Source organism: Hermetia illucens, chromosome 4 (assembly GCF_905115235.1).
Source record: "Hermetia illucens chromosome 4, iHerIll2.2.curated.20191125, whole genome shotgun sequence".
NCBI lineage: Eukaryota > Metazoa > Arthropoda > Insecta > Diptera > Stratiomyidae > Hermetia > Hermetia illucens.
The window spans coordinates 53,613,009-53,636,463 of NC_051852.1; the positions used below are offsets into that span (position 1 = coordinate 53,613,009).

General features: G+C 40.1%; 1 protein-coding gene across 2 annotated transcripts in view; it reads left to right on the forward strand.

The window, feature by feature from the left end:
• Positions 1-23,455, forward strand: part of LOC119655502 (T-box transcription factor TBX10) — an 83,796-nt gene that overhangs the window by 49,439 nt on the left and 10,902 nt on the right. For both annotated transcript variants that reach the window (XM_038061404.1, XM_038061405.1), the window contains exons 2-6: positions 6,332-6,492; positions 6,555-6,784; positions 13,586-13,742; positions 13,806-13,967; positions 16,991-17,058. In XM_038061404.1, the coding sequence (XP_037917332.1) occupies positions 6,332-6,492; positions 6,555-6,784; positions 13,586-13,742; positions 13,806-13,967; positions 16,991-17,058 (778 nt within the window). The remainder of the gene's footprint in view (positions 1-6,331; positions 6,493-6,554; positions 6,785-13,585; positions 13,743-13,805; positions 13,968-16,990; positions 17,059-23,455) is intronic.

Consider the following 23,455-nt stretch of genomic DNA (forward strand, 5'->3'; position numbering starts at 1 on the left):
ATCTATGAAACCACCATTATCACACCATCTACACTATTCACGTCTATTTCAAAGATTTATTTTCACAATTTTCAAAGATTGTTAAATTAATAGCATCTTAACAACCGCAGAAGAACACCTACACCATGCTGCGTCTTCAACCAACTGAGGCAACACGGATTCACAATAAACACCAGCAAAAAAAATTGTTTTATACCACAAAGCTAACTCTTAAAATTATAAACTACCGCCTGGAGAATGAATATGTGCAATTAAATAAAATAATTTTTGTTTTTAATAATAATAAGAAAAAATCAGTCTTGATCTGGATGCAGTCGCAGGGCGTTCAGATCACCATTCAGCGTATCAAACGATAGTTGCTTTGGAGGGCTTTTCCCATCGACTTCGATGTTCAGACCAGTCTTGGCAGGTGAATTCTCATTAGCGTTAATTACAGCTCTCTAGTGCAACCCCATATCGACCGCAGCTATCCCTATTTCGGATGTTATCATGGCGTGTTATGCCTCCATTATCGCGCGACGCCATTTATTGTCTTTTATAGTCGGCGAACATTCAAAACCATAGAGGGCAATGGGGCGGATGGCACTGGTACAATTTTAGACTTGAAACCTTTGTTGATACGTCGGACACAAAGAACAGAAGTCGTGGAACACCACTTCATCCAGGTTACGCTGATGCGTGGGGCAATTTCAAAATCTAGGTCACTATTGTCTGATAGCATTGAGAGATTTTTAAATTGCTGGGCAGGACTCTGCCACTGGCAGTGATAGTGTCTGATTCATGGGGATCGGTCGACAAAAATGCGGTTTTATTCAGATTCACATAAAGCAATGTATAGGATGCAGGACTTTGGATGTCCCCCATGACAGTGTCCATAACAAGAAGAAAGAGGAGTGGTGAGAGGGCACTTCCTTGATAAACACCGAAAGAGACATGAAACGGTTTTGATCTACCCGAAGCACTTCGTACTTTACTTTTCGGATCGTGGTAGAGGAATTGAACCCTTCGCACGAGTTATTCTGGTATTAAATGTTATTGCAGAACGTACCAGATGAGTTCGTGTGGCACACGGTCAAACGCTTTCTATAAATCCAGAAAAGCAATGTAAAAAAGACGATGCTTTTCACGGTGTTTCCCCATAAGTAAATGTACAGCGTGTATTACGTCAGTAGTTCCGCAATTCTTGACAAATCCGGCTTGATTCACGGTTATTTCAACGATTTCACGAATACGGTTGTCAAGAATGCGTTCAAAAATCTTAATGGTATGGGGCAGTAATTGGGTCTCTCTCCCCGTCCCGAGTGTCCAATTTACCGTAAAAATCTTTGTAATGAACCGTTTGAGTAACAGCGGTGGCTCCCTTTGCTTCCCGATTGGCATTGTTGTAAATTTGCCAATAATCCAGTGTTTCATCAACGAGAAACTTATGAGAGAGGCATCTCTTCTCACGGACCTTGATTTGAACATCGTCATTCCAAAGCCAAGTATTTCGCTTAATGAACTGCTTACCAGGCTTGGTGACCCCGAAGGTTGCATAGACCACTTTGTCGATCATGTCCTTAATTCGATTCCACGATTCGATATTCGTAATGGTTGGTAATAATGTAAAGCCCGCCTGTCAGTTACGTCTGAATAGTCCGCATGTGACAGGCGGCGATAACGTGGATGGGTTGATGAAATGAAAAATAATTCGGTCAACCGGCCAGATATGTTCGTTTAGGCTGCGAGCGAGGATTTCATGGGCATCTTTATTGCTAGTGAACATTTTTCATAAATGCCCACAGGCAAAAATATACCAAATTCTCGTCCCAGGCCCTCACACGCCCACAATTGAACCAATGATCTTGCGGCTTTTCCGTGCGTGGATGGTGCATTCAGCTCAGCTAGGGGGCGGGTGCATTACCGACTTTTCCGGCGTAACCAACAGGCCGAATTGAAATTGTAATACCTTCCTAATTACTTAACCTAATTACCTGGAATAAGCGGAACAGTTGCCCATGTTCAACAACCTGGCGTTAGTCTGTTTAAATATTTCCAGGCTTTCTGCGGCGTCTAGTTTGAGGACTTTATATATTTTTTGTCCCGTTGTCCCAGGAAATGCCCGCTAGTTTCGCCTCTTTGGTATATTTTTCGAATTATATTTTTACTAACCACTTACTTTGGCCTATATACATATATATTGGTGTATTCCGGACATGTGATCTTATAGATTCCGCTTCCTCCTTGGATTTCGTATTCTTTACGTTCCTAAGTCGAGTTTTAAGTTATATATAAGGTTATGGAGTTAACTGAAATAAATTAGTACAAAACCAGTACTGAAGAAGGACATATGTTCTGTCCGAAACACGTGTCTGCAATTTAAAAAAAAAACACAATAACTCTATAATTAAACTGGTTATAGTCTATTAACTACAGTTTATCAAAAAGAAGAAAAAATCTTGACCGACTCTCGACTCCCAACATCTTCAACAAAAAAAAATTCTCTTCGGCCTGGTTTAAGTTTGAATTTGGGCCGGATTTCACTTCAATATAATTTGCACTCATATTGTGTTGGCGATAAATGGAGCGATTACCACCTGTCGTCACTTTCGGTCACGCTGCTCCCAGGGCAGAGGGGAGGCAACGTCTGATGCTGGACGAAACCGTCAGTCAAGATTTTTTCTTCTTTTTGAAATTGGGTGTTTCACCCAAAAAGAGGAGTCCGTGGACCACAAGAGAGGAAATAAGTTGCTTCCCAAGTGGCCCGGTCCGTCATCAAGTGGATGCGGACTCAGGACTCTCAGCATCCTCAACAAGAAAAATATAGTTCATCAAGCAAGGCTATAATCCACAGTAATTTTAATATGCTCCCTATTTCTAATTATTTTAATTTGACATCTAGTATTAAGTTTTCTCTACAGACAGTGTCCATAGATATCCGCAGTTTGCCCAGCTGATAGGTTAGCCGACTATGATCAGTGAGTATTCCGGAGCATAGTGCTCCGGAGGCTCTTCTTGGTGAGGTTTACACAGTCCTTCGCGCTTGGATTTGTATCTCTCCATGAGCATTTTGAACTGATCCATACGTGGTAGATTTGTCGTAGCCATGAACTTAACCTATGATTCGCTACCCTAAGAGGTGGTCGTAATGCCAATCTAGGTTCAGTTTTGGAGTTTAGCATGCGCAGCTAATAAGGAGTTGCTGCTATTCCAGAGGCTTGAAAATTGCGGCAACAAGAGGGAGGAAAGTATGAAGTATACTGGAAGGCTGGTTTCCTATCATAACCCCTTAGCCAGCAGCTTGCTTTGACAACTTTGAAACTTTGAAACAAATTTTTTACAGATACGCCATAATTTCACTTTGCAAACATTTTTTTACTGGTTGAGAAAAGCATAAACAATGATAAACCTCGGAAGTTGTATTATATATTGCAATACAGCGCTAGCAATTTTGATTCATCTGGTTTTAAATAGCACATTTGGCAAATATCATATATATGGTACATACCTACATACAAATACATTCTATATGGATGAAGATATAGTTCACTATACAAAACTCGATGGCGTGTAAAACAAAACCATATTAAAGTCGATTCACTGTCATACGCACTTTCCTCTAGAACGAGCGAAATTAGGTGAACATATGGGAACCATGAAGTCCCACACATACAGTGACATAAATTCATGTGGAGTTTAAGGACAGCTCCCCATGCATGCAAAGAGGGGATGTACAATTTTTTTTAACAAATATAGTCATGCGGGGTATCAAATGAAAAGTCTCGATTAATACTTTCCGAAACTGATATTAGTTTTGACGTGGATTGTAAAGTACGCGAGAAGTCAAATGTGCAAACTTAAAGCGAAGCATGACTCATTTTGCGAAACTACCTAATCCAAAAACTTGAAAAAAAGAGGATGGTGCATTTATATGAAATCTAGGCCGCAAAAAATATGTGCCATTTTGATATCTGCGTAAATACTAACTTAAATAATAGCATATTGCTAACTTTTAGAAATTGACTGAAAAATCCCCTTTAAGTTCATACTAGGAGTACTAAATTTCGCATCAACATAGAGATGCATACGCTTGCAAAGTTTCATGGAAATCCGGCTATTAATGTTAAAGTTATACCAGTTCAAACTTATTAATTTCGTGCGAATTTCCTGCATCTTAATCCTTGCAAATAAGTGGCGTCATAATTAAGGAGAATCCACTTCTCACAGCCCTTTTTAAGGCTTTGTGTAAACACAAAACCTTATTAAAATCGGTTTACTGTCTGTCTGTCTGTTCGTCACACGTATTTTTCCGGGAGACGGTTATAGCGATTGACACCAAATTTTGTAGAAAGGTGAAAACTGTGAACGCTCACGCATACAGTGAGTTACATCCTTTTACGACGAATTTAGGGGGGGTTCTCATACATGCAAAAGTGGGGTGTACATTTTTTTTTCATCAAATATAGTCATGTGGGATATCAAATTAAAGGTCTCGGTTAGTACTTTTCGAAACCGGTCTTAGTTTTGACATTTGTTGGAAAAGTGGGGAGTGCGAGGGGTTGACAGTGAACATTTCTTTAAGGGAACCATTCTCAGAAACTACCAAACCGAAAAATCTGAAAAAAATCAGGAGGCTGCCACTATATGGTGCCTGCATGATCTCACTAAATTTGGTGGAAATCGCACCATTACTAAAAAAGTTATAATACGTCACAGTCGTCGCTTCTTCGCAAATTCAAGACTATGAATGTCAATATCATCCGACAGTGGATATTCCCACATAATATATACATAGAAGAAATACACAAAACCCTTCGTACCTGAAGCGTCCAGCTTCCGATTTCCCGACTTGTTTATATATATTTGTTGTAGATTAACTTGGTCACACTTGCTAATAATATTGAACTCCTAGTGTGAAGCCTATGAGGTTGACTATTATTAATACAGTGCTTTCCAGATAGAAGGTAACTGAATTTTTAACTATGTATACACGCAGTTGACATGCACTCATCGTTCTTCACATAGGGAAACGCACAACCTTTCATACTTGAAGCGTCCAGCTTCCAGTTACCTGAGTTGTTTTATATATTAAAAAAGGTGTGAAAAAACCCCAAAATTTACAAAAAAAAGTTTAAATATTTCAATATTTTTTAATAATCCCTAGTTGTATGTAACAAAACCTTATTAAAATCGGTTCAATGTCTCTCCGTCTGTCTATCTGTCGCAGTCGATTTACTCGGAAACAGCTGAGCCGATTGTCACGAAATTTAGTGAGAACATGTGGTCTGTGCGTCCCTTGACATGTAGCGAGTGACGCCATTTTAGGTTAAGTTTAAAGGGGGGCTTCCCATGAATCTGGAAGGCAGGTGTAAAATTTTTTTACAGAATATGGTCATGTGGGGTATCAAATGAAAGGGCTCAAATAGTACCGATCTTATTTCTAACATTAGATGAAACATAGGGAAGTGAGAGGTTAAAATATGTGCCCCAAAAAGTGAAACAGATTTCGTACCTTTATACAAATAAAGCTAATAATAGTATAATACCATGTTTTAGACATTTAGCCAAAAACCCCCATTACGTTCACCCTAGAAGTAGAAAATTTGGCAAAACAGTGTAGCTGATAATATAGGACATAACTCTGAAAACGTACGTAACGTAACGTAATGCAACCATTATTAACAAAGCTATTGGAATTATTGCATTTCATGTAAATTTAATGCATTCTAGGACGTGTATGACGTCATCATCATATGTACAAAGTCAACTTATATGGAAGGCGAGTTCCAAGGAGACACTTTCCCTTTTCTTTTTTAGGTTTTTTTTTAGTTATTTGAATATCAGTATCAATTACTGGAGACAGGCATGTGTGCCCGTATATGTATATGCACTTATGTCTTTAAGATGTGTTTACGGAATATTTTGCACTCTTGTACGTATGTTTGAATGTAAAAACGTTCATAGGGAGTTGCTCACATAAGCTGAACACAAAACCTTTATACTTCCGGAGCTTCCGGTATTCCAACTTGTTTTCTTTAAGATGAGCAAGGCGCTCTCGAGCGTGGCACTTTTTGGAGATGAGTGAATAGTTGTTGCGTACTTCAATAATGCAGTAACTGTCATTGTACATATTTGAATCCCGGGGGCTGTAGATTATATAGTTCCATTGCAGTTAGTGCTTGATAACTAGATAGAAGGTTAACTTAAGTGTATTCCCTCAACTCATTGTTCGATAGCTTCACTCGGCAATTTTGGGAGAAAAACGTTTTGCAATTTATAGGACTTTTCTGAAGATTCTGATAACTTTTAAAAACACTTTTATTCCCTGACCTTCCTTCTTTTCCAATTGCAGCCTGCATTCAAACCGCTGGCAAGGAGAGATCATCATACAAACCCTTAGAACAAATAGAATTAGTGGCACATAATAATGAGTTGACAGAAACGGAAACTACCACCATACGCAATGGCTCGCCACCTAAAAAGGCGAAAACGAAAAAAACCACTGAGAAGGCCGTAAGTAAAGACGACCTACTATTGTTTATTCCATGAATATCAATTCCAGTTTGTTTCACTAGGAACATACAGTTCATCCGTCTTTGCTGCAAGCTGTGGTCGCTCTCGAGACGAAGCAACTTTGGGATAAGTTTCACGAACAAGGAACTGAAATGATTGTTACCAAAACTGGAAGGCGAATGTTTCCCACATTTCAGGTTCGCATATGCGGGTTAGACCCGCAAGCTACATATATTATGATGATGGATTTTGTGCCCGTTGACGATAAACGCTATCGATATGCATTCCATAGGTGAGTATTTGACATTTCTGGTGAATGATTACAAAGATATAACTGGTTTTACTAAGAATATTTCCACTCGTTTGGGTAAGTACTTGAGCAACATTTCTACACAAAAATTACCCTTTCTCAGCGAAGCTAAAACCCAGTAACGCATTTTGAGCGAAATAGTGGAATATATGCAATTTTTTTTAATAAGCGGAACTTTCCACTATCCTATTCTAAAGTGCTTACGCTCTTATCTGTCTTCCATTTTTTTGAGGCCTATGTTTTCGACTATTCGTTTCATCGTCATGTATCATTGCCCCAAACCACTAGTTGGGCGCCAGGCTTTCGCATGAAAGGTCACGGTTCAAAACTCACTGGTGTTAGAGGTATTTGTATCATGATTCGATGTCGCATACCAATCGAGCTGTGAAAGAGTACCTAAGTCAAATCAGTTTAATAATCACGCGATCCGTCAGTGTATTATAATGCTGTAGTGTACCGTTATGATTTTGAATGAAGTGCTGCAATACTCTAAACTCAAGCTGATTTAGTTTAATGAAAGATGCAGTCTCTCAATATCTCTATTAGTAACAAAATACCAACCTGGATCCCTAATACCCAGAAGTCAGTTAAAAGCCGTCCGCGGTTACCAAAGGCGAGATTCAGTACTTCGGTTGGAAGCTTATGGTATCTATAGTATAGCTTTAAGATGGGAGGCGCTTTACTTCTTTAAACTACAATTGTCTTAAAGCACTAATACCGTGAAAAGTGACTTTTAATCATTTTTCAAAAAATTATAGAGGGCGCTAGAAATTAGGCCCTCCAAAAATGCATCGTCCCATTGCGGCCAGGTAATCTCAGAAATGCCACATTCAAAGCAAAAGAAACAAAAAGCATGTTAAAAAGTCAATATCCAAAAATGGTATCAAATCTGAGATCAAATGACTGAAGAGTTGGAAAATTGCAATTTTGTTGGAAAGGTGAAGCTTTTTGACACTATTTACGAAAAACGCTATAATTCTGCAACGGTGAAAGATAGAATGCTCCTTTAATGGACCAATTTTCCTCAACACCCTGTATAATCGCTGTGTGCTGCTGTGAGATATAATTTCGTACGAGTTGTGATCAGATCGTCTATTAAATCGCGAGACATTGAGTACCAATAATATGATCTCGTCAAGCTCAATTGGGCGTGTTAATCATTAACTATGTCACTCTGTGATGTGTTTTTTGTTCTCTCTAACCCCTCACCCTTTTTACTGCGACTCCCTACAATTGATGCAACGATGTGTACCAAGTGCTGTCTGACTAGCTATAGGGCATTCGACAATAAATTCAAAGGCAGTAAGCTGTAGGGTATTCTGCCAATTGAGGCTGCATGTAGCGTGTCTGGAAGTTCTAGGAGACTATTCGCCTTACTGTGCGAAGCATTTCATCTGTTCCGACTGCTAAAACAACGGAAATGTGTATATAAGATTACTGCGCACATTAGCAACCAAAGTACAGAAAAGGATGACATTACAGTTAAGCGTTCGAATTAGGATGGATTCATGGGCCAATGAGGCATCAAGTAACCCAAATGCTACCATATCTGGCCACAATGAAGTAAATTCTATGAGCTTCTATGTGAAAGATGCACCTATCTCCACAGCTGGTACCTGGCTCCTGTTTTTTAGGTCATTGTGGTTGTTACGGTCAATTTGACAGTTCTCTTTTCAATGGAAAATGTTGAATGAAAACTCGGCGCGGCAATTGAGTTCGCTAAAACATGCCATGACAGTTCAGCCCGCAGTGACATTTGAATTAAAAAGCTTGAAATCAAGTGGAATGGTAATCACTGCGGTCGTGGACGATGCCAGCGTCAAATGAAACGCTGCTATGGTAAAGGGCAGCCATAAAACCATCTAATAATCATAGAAATAAAATGGTGAAGGCTTATGGTACAACTACTCTATCTTTGGATGAAGACCATAATAAATAATAAAGCACAGCCAATCATATATGCTTTTAAAATCACCTAGATTTATGTATGATGACCCGTCCAAGAATTTATTGACTGTAACTACTACTGCCAAAACTAAATACTCTAATCTTGTTCATGGGGCCGATCAGATACCATCTATTTCCAGTTCAGTTCAATTGCTGCCTGTGAACTATCTGCCCCGAAATTTCTTGATCCACTAGTGCCTCCTGCTGTTAAGATCACAACCAACTCCAAAGACGATCCAAAAAGCAAGTGCCTTTTTTATAGATTCAGGGCCCGGAAGATCTAAGACTGTGTATGCATGATGCAAAAACCAACCATAGGATTCAACAAGAGGGGCGACCCACTGATGTGGATTTCTTGCGACATTTCTTATATCGTTTCCACGGCGAGCTTATACTAAGCTCAAACCAGATCCTCCATGATCTTGAAACTTACCGTTCTTTTGTCAACCATGGTGGCGTGCTTATCCATTTGTTCAAAGTGCATTTTCTTTTTACCAATGACCTCTTCCTTAAGAGTGCCATCCTTGCACCAAGTAATCACCTGCAGGTTTAAGCCATAGGTCAATGCTGTGGCTATTCACTTCACTTTTCTTTCGTCTCTGTTGTTTTGAGATAAAGGTTTTCCCGTTTTTGAAAACTCGCACTCCCTATTTTTTGCCATTGGACATATTCTCATTGCCCCACTAATATACATGCAAGCCAGTGTTTGAAGTTTGTAAACTCCCTAGTTGTTATGTGGAGTTCCGTTCTTTCTGCCCCAGATTACCGCGCCATAAGTAATCATTGCCCTCATTACTGTAGTGTATATTCAGTGCAGTATTTTCGGGATGCATCCCCTTGTTTCGCCTGCTATGGAACTACATAGCAGTGTGGCTTTCCGATGTATGTTTTCAACATGTGTCTTCCAGAGCCGCTTTTGGTCTAGCGTGATGACCAAATATTTGACCTACCAGCCATGTGTAATTTAATGGCTCTCAGGCGATCGAGCTTGCGCTTCCTAGTGAATCGTGCTACATTGGCATTTTCTGGATTTATGTACAGCCGCGCTTTCCTGAACCAGGCGCTATTGATTCTTAGTTCAGTTTGGATTCTGCAACATAGAGTGTCCTCATATTTGCCCCAAGAAATTAAATCAATATCATCAGCGTAACCTGGTGCCTATATTCCAGTGTTTGTTAGCTATCCTAGAAGTTCATCAAATCATCGTCCCATGCTCTCCATTAATGGTGTTAATGACCTACCTTGGTGACAACTTTGAGCTGTGTTCATGGCAATCGAATTATCTAACATTCTGCCTATCCGGAAGGCCAGGATATTACCTCTATATTATCGAATCTTCCTTCGGAAAGCTCTCGTCCAACTGGTCACCTTCTACCAGTGAGATACCCTTCGGCCGAAAGTTGCTCCGTGTGAAAATACAATAGCTTCAATGGAAAATCAATTTATTCATCAATTTAGAAAACAGTGCATCATCCCAAAAAATTACAGAACAGGACTATATTTACTTTTCTCTCTCTCTCTAAATATGAAAGGATCAAAGGGAAACGTCGGAAACAGCTTATATAAATGAAATCAAAAAGCCATCTAATTCCATTTGCAAAGTTCACCATTCGTTGTTGTTCTATTTGAACTTGGTTTGAACCCTCTCCCCGAAAAATGCGATAGTGTTTGCCTAGGGTAGACATCATATCGTGTTGAGCTGTACTGAAGCTGTTCGTGAAGATTCCTAACAAAGTTTTCCTAGGTATCCACTATCTCATCATATTCATTCAGTTCTTTGTTTTCTTCAGCCTTTCTATCTTCGAACCACTTGTCGAATATAAGCTTGAACCGATTAGCTGATCCTTGCAGGATTGACACTTCCTGTATATTAACTCCAATTGTTGTATTGTTTCGCATTATGCTTTCTGCAGGTACAATTACTTTGATATTTTTATTTGTATTCGCTTAATGTTCAAGGTTGAATTAGGTTTATAAGTCAAGTCATTGCCTTATATAGGTGTGGTTCACCTAAAGGATAATTTGACATGCCATGCCAACTCTTAAATTTAAAGCGGTCCACCTAATACACTGCTCGCTAAGTTCAACTTCGCCAAAACATTTCACTGAGGCTTCGCTGTTGAAATCTGTACGTTTGTGGTAAAATAAACTTAACAGAATTGAAAATAAACTTAACAAAATTGAAAGATAGGAACGATTCGATTTTTAATTAATTGCATTACTCGCTCCAGTTTGACTATTGTTAGGTCGCTGGAACTTAGGTTCGGACGCACTGAATAGCGTGCAGGCTCTTCCTTGTCCAGGATACGAGCTCTCTGGTGCTGTCGAATAAAATGTGGAGTTTTTAAAGCACAAGGATTGGACGAAGTTATCCTCAGCCATACGAATCCTCGAGAGCCAAGAAAGTCCCTGAAAAACTGGCCCTGATATGCTATGACATGGACTCACGGAGAGGAAACAAAGCAAGGGATGAATCCCCTGGTCCCTTTTGCTTTCCAAAAGATGACCTCAACACAGGTCCACACCCTCGGCGTCCATTTGCCTCTAGCAGAGTTGCCATCCCCCAGCGCCAAAAGTAAGGGGCTCTTGGGCACATTGTTGACGGGTTTCACAAATCGTGCGAAGAGGGGGTGAAGAACTTAGTTTCTCCGTGTGAGATAGCAAACTAAAGGTCTCGGTTATTATATTACGAAACAGCTCTTATATTTGACATTGGTTGCAAGATAAGAGAGTGAGAGACTAAAAAGTATGATCTTAAGGTGGGACAGGACTCATTCTTAGAAACAGCCCTACCGGTAAACCTGAATCTCATGAAGATGCCCCTATATAAAACGTCGAAATCAAAATACGTTTATGTTTTTATGTTTTTAAAATCATTTTTATTTTTAAGAAATAGGTAACAATAGTATATAGATTGGAAAAATTAACAATAAAAAACAATCTTTTAAAATATCAAAAATAACTTAAATCTAATGGCCACTGTGGGCTCTCAAAACTTTTGAATAACGATTTACAGACAGAGAAGAGAAACAGTAAGAAACGAAAATCTAATTTTACAATAAGTTGTCGGGAAATGGTCAAAAACCCGACAGAATTCACTTGGCCTTAGTGGCAAATAAATAAATATAAAAGTAATAATAAATATTTGATCGCTTCAAAAGATACTTTTAACTTAAATTATTGTTCTTAAAACTATCATAATTATATATTTTATCTTACACATTTTTTCTTTTTTTTTTACAATAACATCCATACAAAAAAAACAAAGAATAATAACGTATATATTTATAAGTTACAACTGGAGACAAAATCAGCACCCGTTCAATGTGTACATATTTACAAAGCCCCACCAAGAAACAAATGGCAGAACTGAGCACGGCCACCGCTAACCGGCATCCCGCAGCCACCAGTACCAAGATTTCTCTTTTTCATCCCGCTTAATGTCAATTGCTCTCGCTCTGGAGTATCTCCAGTCGAATCCCGGAGCCCCCACTGTCAAATTCGGGGGGTATTCTATCCTTTTGTCCGTGGCCCGTCTATGTATATGATACATAACCGGATCACCGGCAGAATCAAGAATTAGACCATTCCTGTCAAGATACACGAACGCTTCGGGAGGAATGAAGCCGGTCGTGAGAGTTTTCTCGAAATACCCATCATTTGGGTAGAACGGCTGCGAAACCCAAGGGTTCTCACCATGCGAAGCAGATCGCACTATATGATTCCGAATCAATCTGACGATAACTGTGTCAATTCTTGGCACAGCAGCAGCTGCATACATCACTTCATTAGTTACATAGTGCTCATAGTTTGACGAAGCAGTCCTATTAAGCCCCGTGCAAGCACGCAGACATTTCCTTTCAAAGATCCTTATTTTCTCCATTTGGCTAGCACTCAAATTAAACCAGATAGCACACCCGTAGGTGAGCACCAGTCTAACCAAAGTAAGATAGCAAATAATCTTAACCTTCCGGCTAAGATGTGGAGCATAAAAGAGTCTTCGAAGAGACATGAATGCCTTGCGAGCGCTTTCTAGCGCGACTTTAACGTGCTCGTTAAATTGGAGACGCTCGTCAAGACGCACACCATATTACTATATTTTTGGATTTTTACTACAAAAATAGTGTTTCCTGATCACTCCTTGGTGGGGTATGGGGCATCTACACAGTCAGATTGGTCTTCAGTTTCACTATCATCGCTGTGCTGTGATAAGCTCACAGCAGCGAGGCAAACAGAAGACGAACACAGACATTCATGACAACTGGGATTCGAACTCAGCGCAGCAATATTGGGCAATTCACGCCCTACCACCTCAATCATGGTGCCGTTACTACAAAGAACCCTTAAATTTATTAGGATTAAACAATTACGAACGACTTTCCATACCACACAGGTCTTCAAACTACTATTCGCCATTTCGACCTTATTGATTCGATTCATGCATTTGCGCTTCAAGCATTTGAATATAATATTGTAAGTTTCGAAAGGAGTCAAATTGAGCCAGATAAGATAGGAAACGATAAAAATAGCCAAAATCTAGGATGATCTTAAATGCGAAGACAACAAATGAAACCAAGATCAAATGTTACGAAGGAATGATATGCGGTTGAAATGTTTACACGAATTGAATGTTACCTTCCTTATTTGCCCCTCATATCTCACAGCATGTATATATGTCCTTTAATGTCGAAAGTCCACATTTCTGACTCTTCTTTAAGGGAATATCTGTCACGTCAAAATCAAAGATGATCTGCACTAATTGTCTTGAATATTCTTTAAGATAATTCTTCCTAATTTCCAAAGGCAAATCTAATGTTTATCTCATTTTCCAATTAGTTCTAGTTGGGTTGTTGCAGGAAAAGCGGATCCTGTTTCGCCGCCACGTATACATGTCCACCCGGACTCTCCAGCTCCAGGCGCGACGTGGATGAAGCAAGTCATCTCGTTCGACAAACTCAAACTTACCAATAACCAGTTGGACGAAAATGGCCATGTAAGAGGAAGATGATGCATTGCCGAGGACCCAGTGAAATCTGATGTTTGTCGCTATTTTTAGATAATCCTCAACTCGATGCATAGGTACCAGCCGCGGTTTCACATCGTCTACCTGCCGCCCAAAAATAATTCCCTGGATGAGCAGGAACACGCCAGCCACTTTCGCACATTTGTATTCCCGGAGACATCGTTCACGGCGGTGACGGCGTACCAGAACCAACGGGTGAGTATGGCATGCAAGGAATATTGCCGCAATCTAGAAAATAATATGGAGCGCCCACACCAAAACGACCTTTGAGTGTAATTTATGGCTTTTGTCATTAAAATGATCTATATTATGACAGAACGACATATAATGAGACGGATAGCGAGCGTGGAGACGGGGTTCGGCTCCCGGTCGCCAGTGACAGATTAACATTTTTACATGAATTCTTCTCGGTCAATTTATTAGGAACCACAACTTTCCCTGGGTGGACTCGACTGATGTATGGTGCCGTGAATCGTCATGAGAGGTTCACGAAATGATCTGTGATGGATTGTCAAGTGGATATTCTGAATATTTTATTATTATTTTGATCATTTTTAATCTGGGGAATTCAAAATAGAAGACATAATTTAATGACAGAGACGTTGGAACCCCGTAATAGCTTTGCTATCGTGTTGAAATTACTGTGAAGGTGTTAGCAGAAGTTGTTTCCTCTCGATTGAGTTGTACAACCGGACCATCATATCTGTTCAGTTTTGAAGACCTTCAATACCAGAAATAGCCAGGAAAGACAATAATTGTAAAGAAAGCATTGCGAGAGGTCCTGAAGCAATTGAGCTAAAAGATGGTGGGATCATATTTATTTCGTGGCTCGTCAAATTTAGGCAACCTAGAAAATTTAGGCCAGATCAAAAAGAAAGTAAAATGACGTGAAAGTCCTTAGACATAATATTTAGAAATAGTTCCAGATAATGTGGAGAAAAGGTCCGATACTTGAGTGTCAATTCATAATATGGGGAATCTACATGAACTTAGAGAAAAAACTGAAACTCAAAATAGGAAAACCTTGGTACAGATCCCAAGACTCAGTTACCTAAGTATTTCTGGAGCGATGAGGACAATGCTAACCATTCGAAGCTATCCTAAATCTTTCCTTATTTCATTTGGAGGTAAAATGTAAAAAGCATACGGGCATATGGGCTTGATATGATCAGATGAAACTGATGTCTCCTGATCTTAAAGTTTTCAGATTTGCTTTGCACTGTTATAATCACAAAAAAAAAAAAAGAATGGTCAACGAACGAGCCTTTTAAGATTACAGACTTAATGAACTTCACCGATGGGCCATTGATGGTAGGGAATCTGGCCCAAAAATATTTTCGGAAAACCTCATTATGAAACTGGCTCGACCTCTTGGAGAAAAGACGACCATATTCAAGGTGGATGTATATGCCATTTTATTGATATCAGAAGAATTTGTACGGCAAAAATGGGGTTGTGACACAATATGAATCTGTTTCGACAGTGAGGTAACATTATCATTATTAAATAATAACATAACATATCAAGTCAGTTGGCATGGAGCTGCCACCAGTTGCTGCTGAAACTTGATCGACTGAACTACATATCTCTGATATGAGTACCAGAACACTCGAACATCGCTGTCAGAGTGTAATTCTACAATAGTTGGATCAGAGAAGGCATTTTGGGTTAGGTCACCATTGGCGAGTATGCCAAAATATGAATCCTTGGAGGAACGCGAAAATGTTCGTGAAAAAACTAGAGTGACTTTTTTATTGTTGCTTGAGAAAAGGAAAGTGAAGACCCGAGTAAAACTAGAGTAGTATTCTTCCTTAAGAGGGGGGATTTGATAACCCTAGTAAGGCTTGCAACACAAGTACCGCGTGGAAAAAAACTGGGATGAAGACGGCAATGCTTTTCATATACAGTTGATTGGTCTACTCAGATCTTAAACGAGGATACATCGAAAAGTTTTTTTAAACGAAGAATCTGGGCACTCTCTGACTCTGGAAGACGTTCTTAGATTCGCAAAATTCGATTGAATAGGTGATTCTAGAGAATAGAACCATGGATCTAGTAGTAGGGTTCAATGATTGGACCTCCGGCTCCTCCAATCTTTCAACTAACATAACTATTTATTAGAAGTAGCAGTTGTACTGAAGGTAATACAAACCCATGTGGCCTTGTCTACATATAAAACTGGTATAAACAAGATACGTATTATTTGAAAAAATTATCACCTTTCTAGACCAGAAGCAGCACCAAGTAAACGTCAGCTAACCATTCGGCACGACGTCTTCTACTCGCTCAGGACGACGTTTTGTTAATGTGTGAAATGTTCGAAAAGAACGGTCTTCCTAGACTACATTGGAAATAAGGAGACTCCGGGATCAGGTGGGATTCCGAATAAAGCTCTCACTTGCTTAAATCAGGCTCGAGTGGCTAAAAAAGCACATTTGAATGATGTTTAGTGGAAAGAATATATCTTTTGTTTAGTAATACAGGGCAAAGTACTAAAAATCACCCGGTGTATCCTCTTTAGATCGCTCTACTTGACATTTGGGCATTATAAAGTAAATGTTAGAGAGAATGATATACCACAGTTTGATTCATTACAATAAGCTAGCGAGTGCTCTACCAGAGCACCAGTAGATGCCGTGGCAATGGTCGTAGATCTGCAGCATGCTCCCCAAGATCTGGCATTAGGGTCCTTGTTTTAGAAGAAGAAGCAATGTTGATTGCCTTGGCAAAAATAAAGTCGTCTCAAAATCGGCCATTAAATGATTGATGGCAAGCTATGCTTCAAGAAGCACTTAGGCTTTGCACAACTGAAGGTAACAAATACAAGTTCATCTCTAGCAAGGATGGCTTTTGACAAGAGTACGTGTGACAGACAGACAGACGGGAAACAGAACAGAAGAGGCGAAGGTGAGAGATGATTAAGAGCGCATGATGAGGTCCTATTATTTTATATTGTTCGAACTTAGAACCTCCATCGTATGCTTTTTCAAATCTTACTACTCGTTTTGCTGAACGCTCGCAAACCCAAACCCAAACCGTTAGTATCATTTTCGTAGCAAAAAAAATAAATAATTCAAACTGATTTTCACAAAATATATAAGATGCTAACTTTAAAAATACATCTGTTAAAAAAAAGGATTTCCTTATTATTTTCCTTATATATAATTCTATAAAAGTCATTTTCAAAATGCATAAAATCGAATGAATTTTACTTTCAGGTGACACAACTTAAGATTGTTAGCAACCCCTTCGCAAAAGGATTTCGTGATAGTGACGCCAATGAAGAGTGAGTACCATATGTAATATGTAAAGATATGTTTGGATCACTAGGTGCTTACCATACAAAAGGATGGGTGATGGTTCACTTCTGCTTAGTTTAGTCAATTTGCTACAAATGGCTGGCTCATTGGAGCTTTCCCAGTTTTTTATTTAGTACTAGACATTTTTATCTCGTCGTAGATTTCATACAATACCTCCGTCTCCTTTAATGCTTATGTCAATATCTCGATAAAGGTTTCATATCAAAGCTGTTTTATATTATTACCTTGATGACTGTTTCAACGTAAGAGTAGAAGCCTAACATTTGGCAGCACATTCTTCTGATTCCTGAAATCTAATCACTTTACACGGAACGATAGATTGCAATTTTCCTAAAGTATTCCCTACCTGTGTCCGGATAGCTGAGTGGTTAGAGCACAAGACTGTCGTACAGAAGGTCGCGGTTCAAATCTCATTGGTAGCAGTGGAATTTGTATCGTGATTTGACGTCGGATACCAGTCGACTCAGGTGTGAATGAGCACCTGAGTCAAATCAGGGTAATAATCTCGGGCGAGCGCAATGCTGACCACATTGCCTCTTACAGGATGCTGTAATCCTGTAGTGTACTGTTACGGTCTTGAATGAAGTGCTCCAACACATTTCAAGGCCTTTCAACTCAAACGGTAGAACTTCGCAGCCCAGAATCCTGCAAAGTTCGATGCTAATTTGGCACTTAAACATTAATGAATGACTGGTTTCTGGAGGCGTCCGCTCCTTAACAACTGTGTTGGGTATCTGCAGATTGATCGTTTCCGCCAATTTGGGCAAAAATTTCGGCAATATCGCGGAATGGTGGAACTATGGACGGCATTCCTTCCCCTCTTCCGTCACTTCGTTCTTTTACTTTGCTAAGGCAGCTATAGTAGACGCGAACTTGATGTCAGACCGTTCCTCATATCTAACGCAAGGAGTGCTCTTATGACCTTGGAGCTGGTTTGTGGCACGATCTTGTGTATGCGACACGCACCAGCAGGGACTTTCGGTATAGGGAAGAGGTAGGCCATTAATGAACAGCTACACGTATATAGTTCAGGAGAGACTTGCTAAAGCTAAAAATGAGGTGGCAGCCAACGAGAGCTCTAACAACACCTGACTCGGCCAATGGCGAGGCATACTCTTAGTGACTGTAACAATAACAATGAAAAATAGGGAAATACAAATATTATCATCATTGACAACGCACTGCTCAAGTACAGCACTGCACAAAGTCAATTTGGCTTCGATAGACCGGTATTGTACATTTAATCAAATCAACCAGATCGCGATCAACAGTAGATTTAAGAGTTCCTTTTTGAATATACGTTACAAAAGAGACCATCATTTGATGATTACATACTTTTGCTGCAAGCTGCTACTGTGACAATCCATTTGTAGGGGCGCAGAGCGTCGGCCCACAAATTCAATAAGGGACCTTTCTGTGATCCAGCCTACTCTAAAGTTCACTCTGAGTGGAGGCGAGCATGATGAAATGCAGTGCGAACATCAGCCTAATGATAGCAACATATATCCACATTACTATTATACCTAAGGCTTAAAACCCATGTCGAGGCAAAGATCTCACACCTTTCGTTTCATCTTTATCTCTACATGTTTGTTCCAAAGAAACTTCTTGTCTAGAACAACCCCCAGATATTTCACTTCTTCGGAGAGCTGAAGGGTTGTACCCCTCATCTCTGGAAGGCAAAGACCATTCAGTTTCCTCCTTTTTGTAAATAACACCATTGTGGTTTTATTCGGATTTACTGAAAGTCCATGCCTCTCAGGCAACTGTCAATCAAAACAACGGCGCGTTGTGTATTTCTACACACCATTCCGAGATCTCGACTAACAGTCAGTGCAGCCACGTCATCCGCATAAGCTTGAACGTGTATTGGCAGATTTTGCAGTTCGCATAGTAGAGTGAGTTGATCACCATACTCCACAGAAGTGGCGATAACACACCCCCTTGAGGGCAGCCTTTCGTCGCTTCCATTGTTAGGTAGCGATCAACACCCACTTCAGCACACAGTAACCTCTCCGCTAGTATAGTGTGGATCCACTTTATTAGAGTTTCGTCAACACCATGCTCTCTAGCTGCATCACAGAGCTTTTGGAAGGGCGCACAGCCAAAAGTCCCTTGAATATCCACGAACACCCTCATCGTGTACTCACCATTCAGAGTTGCATCCTTTATCTTTGAAATCAAAGAATGAAGAGCAGACTCACAGCACTTTCCACGTTGGTAAGTATCTTAGTTCTCATTTAGTGGGTGCGACCTTAGCGACTTCTCGCGAATGTGTTAAGTTGATTTGTCTCAAATTCTTTGGATTTGAATAGTCATTTTTTCCTAGCTTTGGCGTGAAGACTACCGTCACTTTCTGCCAAGAGAAAGGCACGTAGCCCAAGGCAAGACATTTTCGAAAAATATTTCTTAGAAGTTGCTCTATGTGCTCTATACTCTCCTTTAGTATCGCTGGGTAGACGCCATCCATCCCAGTTGGTTTGAAGTGTTCAATTGATAGTATAGCAGCTCTCGCCTTTTCATTGGTAACAACCGCTCCCGCAGTGTTCCAATTCGCCCTAGAACTCCGTAGTGTGGAACAGTGGAGGAGTGGAAACTTCTGCCTGTGGAAATCGAATTTTAACATTGCGTTGGTCAAAGACATCACCAAAGAGGTCGTAGGTCTTCTCTTTCTCTTTCACAGGAGGGGGCTGTAAGGGACATTAACCGCGTTAAGGCGTTTCATCCTCGTATTGCGCATTTAGTGAGGTGGGAAGAACAGTTCATCATAATTTTACAATCGATTAACAACCGATGAAATTAACTCTTGTGAATTAAATGTTGATTCACCATAATATGCGGATTGGACTGTTGTTGCAAATGGAAACTAAATTATCTCAAATACTGGGTACTCGTCTTGATTGTGATCAAAGACCTAAAATACCTCCTTGAAAGCTCGATCGACAGATATCAAGATGGCTTCGTTTTTCATTGCTTTTGGGAAAGCTTTCGACTACGTGAACAGGGAGTGTGTCTGTAGTGCTTTCTGCAACTGGGAGAATGCCGCTCTTAAGAACTAATCACAAATATCAGAGTGACATATTACTGCACAAAGTGCCCCATGCTCCATCCAGGTAAAATCTTAGATGAATTTAAAATTCGAAGCAGAGTCCACTAGTGTTTTTCGTCGATGTTTCTTTCCTTCTTGCTCTCAGTGTCGTAATCGCCTGAGCTGGATGATGTGAATGGGTTCAAGAAATGATGTTACCTTTCCTTAAATACAGCATTCCATTTGCTTTGGAATCTGGAGAAGGGGGTTAGGAGAGTTAAAGTGAAGATGGTTGTGCCATTAAGCTAGCCTTAGGTAATATCAAACTACATATGTTGGCCGGCGGGCCAGATATTCATGGACGTGTTGGTCAAAAGGCGGAAATGGTATTTGAAAGGTCACATATTAGGAAAGGGCGACAATTCCATTGTGAGTTAAGTCGAGCTTGGGAATCCATAATTCTATGATGGCAAATGAGTAGGCCCTCCTAGAGCTGTGTAGCTCCTAGAGCTGCCGATGAGTGGATGGGGATGTTTAAATGTCACTTACAAAAGCAGTTACAAGCTTGTCCACACAACAGGATTCTGTTATGGGAACTCAGAATAGAACTACTGTAACAAGTGCAATCTAAAATTGTGCGTACGATAACAGGGTTATTATCTGGCTCGTGAAAAATACTCAGTTACGTAAAGATCTACAGATACTCACAATTTTGGGTGAAAGTGCAACTTATACCAAATCACCCCAACAGCCTGACAAAGGCTTCACCGGAAAAGGTTTGAATCCGTCGACTTAAAAAGCTTCATATAGAAGAATTCTTTGATAATTAATACAGAAGCAATTAGAGTTAAAAAGTAAAGTAAAAGTTTCAAATAATCATACATACTTTTAGAGAGGGCTTGTTAGCTACCTTTTTTTTAAGATTTGATAACTTGAGATTTTCTTCATTTCTTTTTAAATGAAAGATAGTTTAATAAAATTATGTATTGTGTTTTAGGGGCACTTGCAGGCGAACATGGATTTAACTCAGATTACAAAGGAATTGTACAGGAAAGAAACTTCTTTTGAAATTAGATAGACAATCTTGTTTTATTATAGTATCTATTCCCTCTCTACTCTCATGGTAAGACCCAGAGGAATCTTCTGAGTCCTTCCCATCTCTTCACGGGTTTGGGTCTTGCGATTTGTATTGCGGACTGTAGATGTCAATGGGAGATTAATATTTCTCCTCATATGTGCAGTAGGGCGGGGGCGACTGGAGTAAGATTGAAGCTAGTCGATTTTGGTGCGAGATACGGAATTCAAATTGCTTCTTCCAACATTTCTGGGATGAAAGAATCATGGTAAAGTGGTCGATTTTTAGTATTCCTTAAGGTTTTGTGTTAAGTGGAAAGGGGCTCCCCATACATGTGAATGGAGGGTGTAAATTTTTTTTCATAAAATGTGGTCAACCGTATGTATCAAATGAAAGGGCTCAATTATTACTTTTCGAAACTGGTTCCATATTTAATATCGGGTGAAACATAGGATAGTGAGGACTGTGTAGACCTCAAAATACATCCGATTCCGATATCTGCATAAATAAAATTAATAATAGTATATTAGCATATTTTAGAAATTTAGCCGGAAACCCCCCTTAAGTTCATACTAGAATTGCATCTGTGTAAACGACGACCTTAGGCACAATTTGGTCAAGTTTGAAGGAAATCCAACTATTATTAACAAAATTATAGAGGGTGAAACTTTGCAATTTGCTGTGAAAGGCAGTTTGTTTGTTTAGGGTGAGAATGATATCTATGTATGTAATATGTACGCATGTAGTTTGGAAAAATATGAAGGAATATGTGGGATTTGCAGCTATATACGAATGTAAAAATGTGCGTAGATGTTTCTCACATATTGTAAGATGAACAAAAAACCTTTATACCCGAAGGGCGAGCTTCCTGGGCCAGGAAATTATATTATATTGTCACAGAATCCAATTTACCAGGTTTAAGCCGAATATCAAAATCTCAGGGGATAAACACACTAACCCGAGTCCTTTCTTAGAAGTTAACCTATGGGCCACGATTAACAATTTGCCCGGTCGCCAATGACGATAATGACCCGGTAATATCCATATTTCGGAGATATAATTACATTCCCTGTTATCCCTTTGGCAATTGAAATATCCAATTATGATTTCCCCAAGTCTCTTTGAAAGTTTAGGTGCTAATTACATTGCTCGAGACTGAGTTATCATCCTGCAATGTCTGGGAAGAACAACCTTGTAATTTTCCCCATTGTCTAGTCATAGCTGCCCTCAGCTTGGTTTTCATGCTTATGGAGTGGTTTCCATTGAAAACCTCATCTTCCACCGAGAAGCTGATTCCCTTCCTCAGCATGTACAAATAATGCTTCTCCATTACTGCCAACCTTATCGGCAGTTACCCCGCTAGAACACAAAGGGTGTCAATCGAAGTAGTCCGATATGCTTCCGTAACTGCGAAAAGCTCCATTCGTTGTGCTGACCTGGTGGGTCCTATGTATGTTTTGCTCGTATGCCGTGCCCACTCTATCTCTCCATAAGTTAAGAACGGCAGCGATAACCCTTCGTAAGGATGGTATTTGCCCGATTTCCTAGTCCCCACTCGGAATTTGCAAGGCCGGCAAGTTGGCGAAAAATCTTTTTTCCTTGCTAGCGGTTTCAGCCCTATGTCGCTTATGCCTCTTCCACCCACTAATCTATAAGCCCAGGTACTTTAAATCTACAACCATTTGAATAGTGCTGCCCTGCACTTTCAACTGTGGCGTCCGGGCAATTTTCCATTCAGGAGGATTGCCTGCGTTTCCCTCACTGATAGTGTAAGCTTGACATCGCTGCACTACGAGGTAATATTATCTGCGGCTTTTCGGACGAGGTCTTCAATTTCGCTCCGACTTCTGCTTTCGATGAGGATGATAATGTCGTCTGCGTAACCAACCGGAGTAATTTGTTCCGACATACTAGACAGCTTGATAACTAGTTGGTCAAAGACAAGATTCTATAAACTTGGGACGAGTATGGAACCCTGCGGGCAGGGCAGCCTATACCAACTGTTTTTTCTTCCCTCTCGAAATTGTCTTCCGTAGCTATCTTTCGGTCCCGTAGATAGCTGAAGATGAGCCCATAGAGCGGAAGTACGCACTCCCTTTTTTCCAACTTTTTAAGTACCGCTGGCCACCAAAGATGGTCGAGGGCTCCTTCAATGTCAAAGGCGATTGGAAGCACGTAGGGCTTCTGACTGTTCCTAATATCCTCGGTGCCATTCCCTGCACGGAACCCAAACTGTCGCTTCGCAACTCTAGGTCCGTCG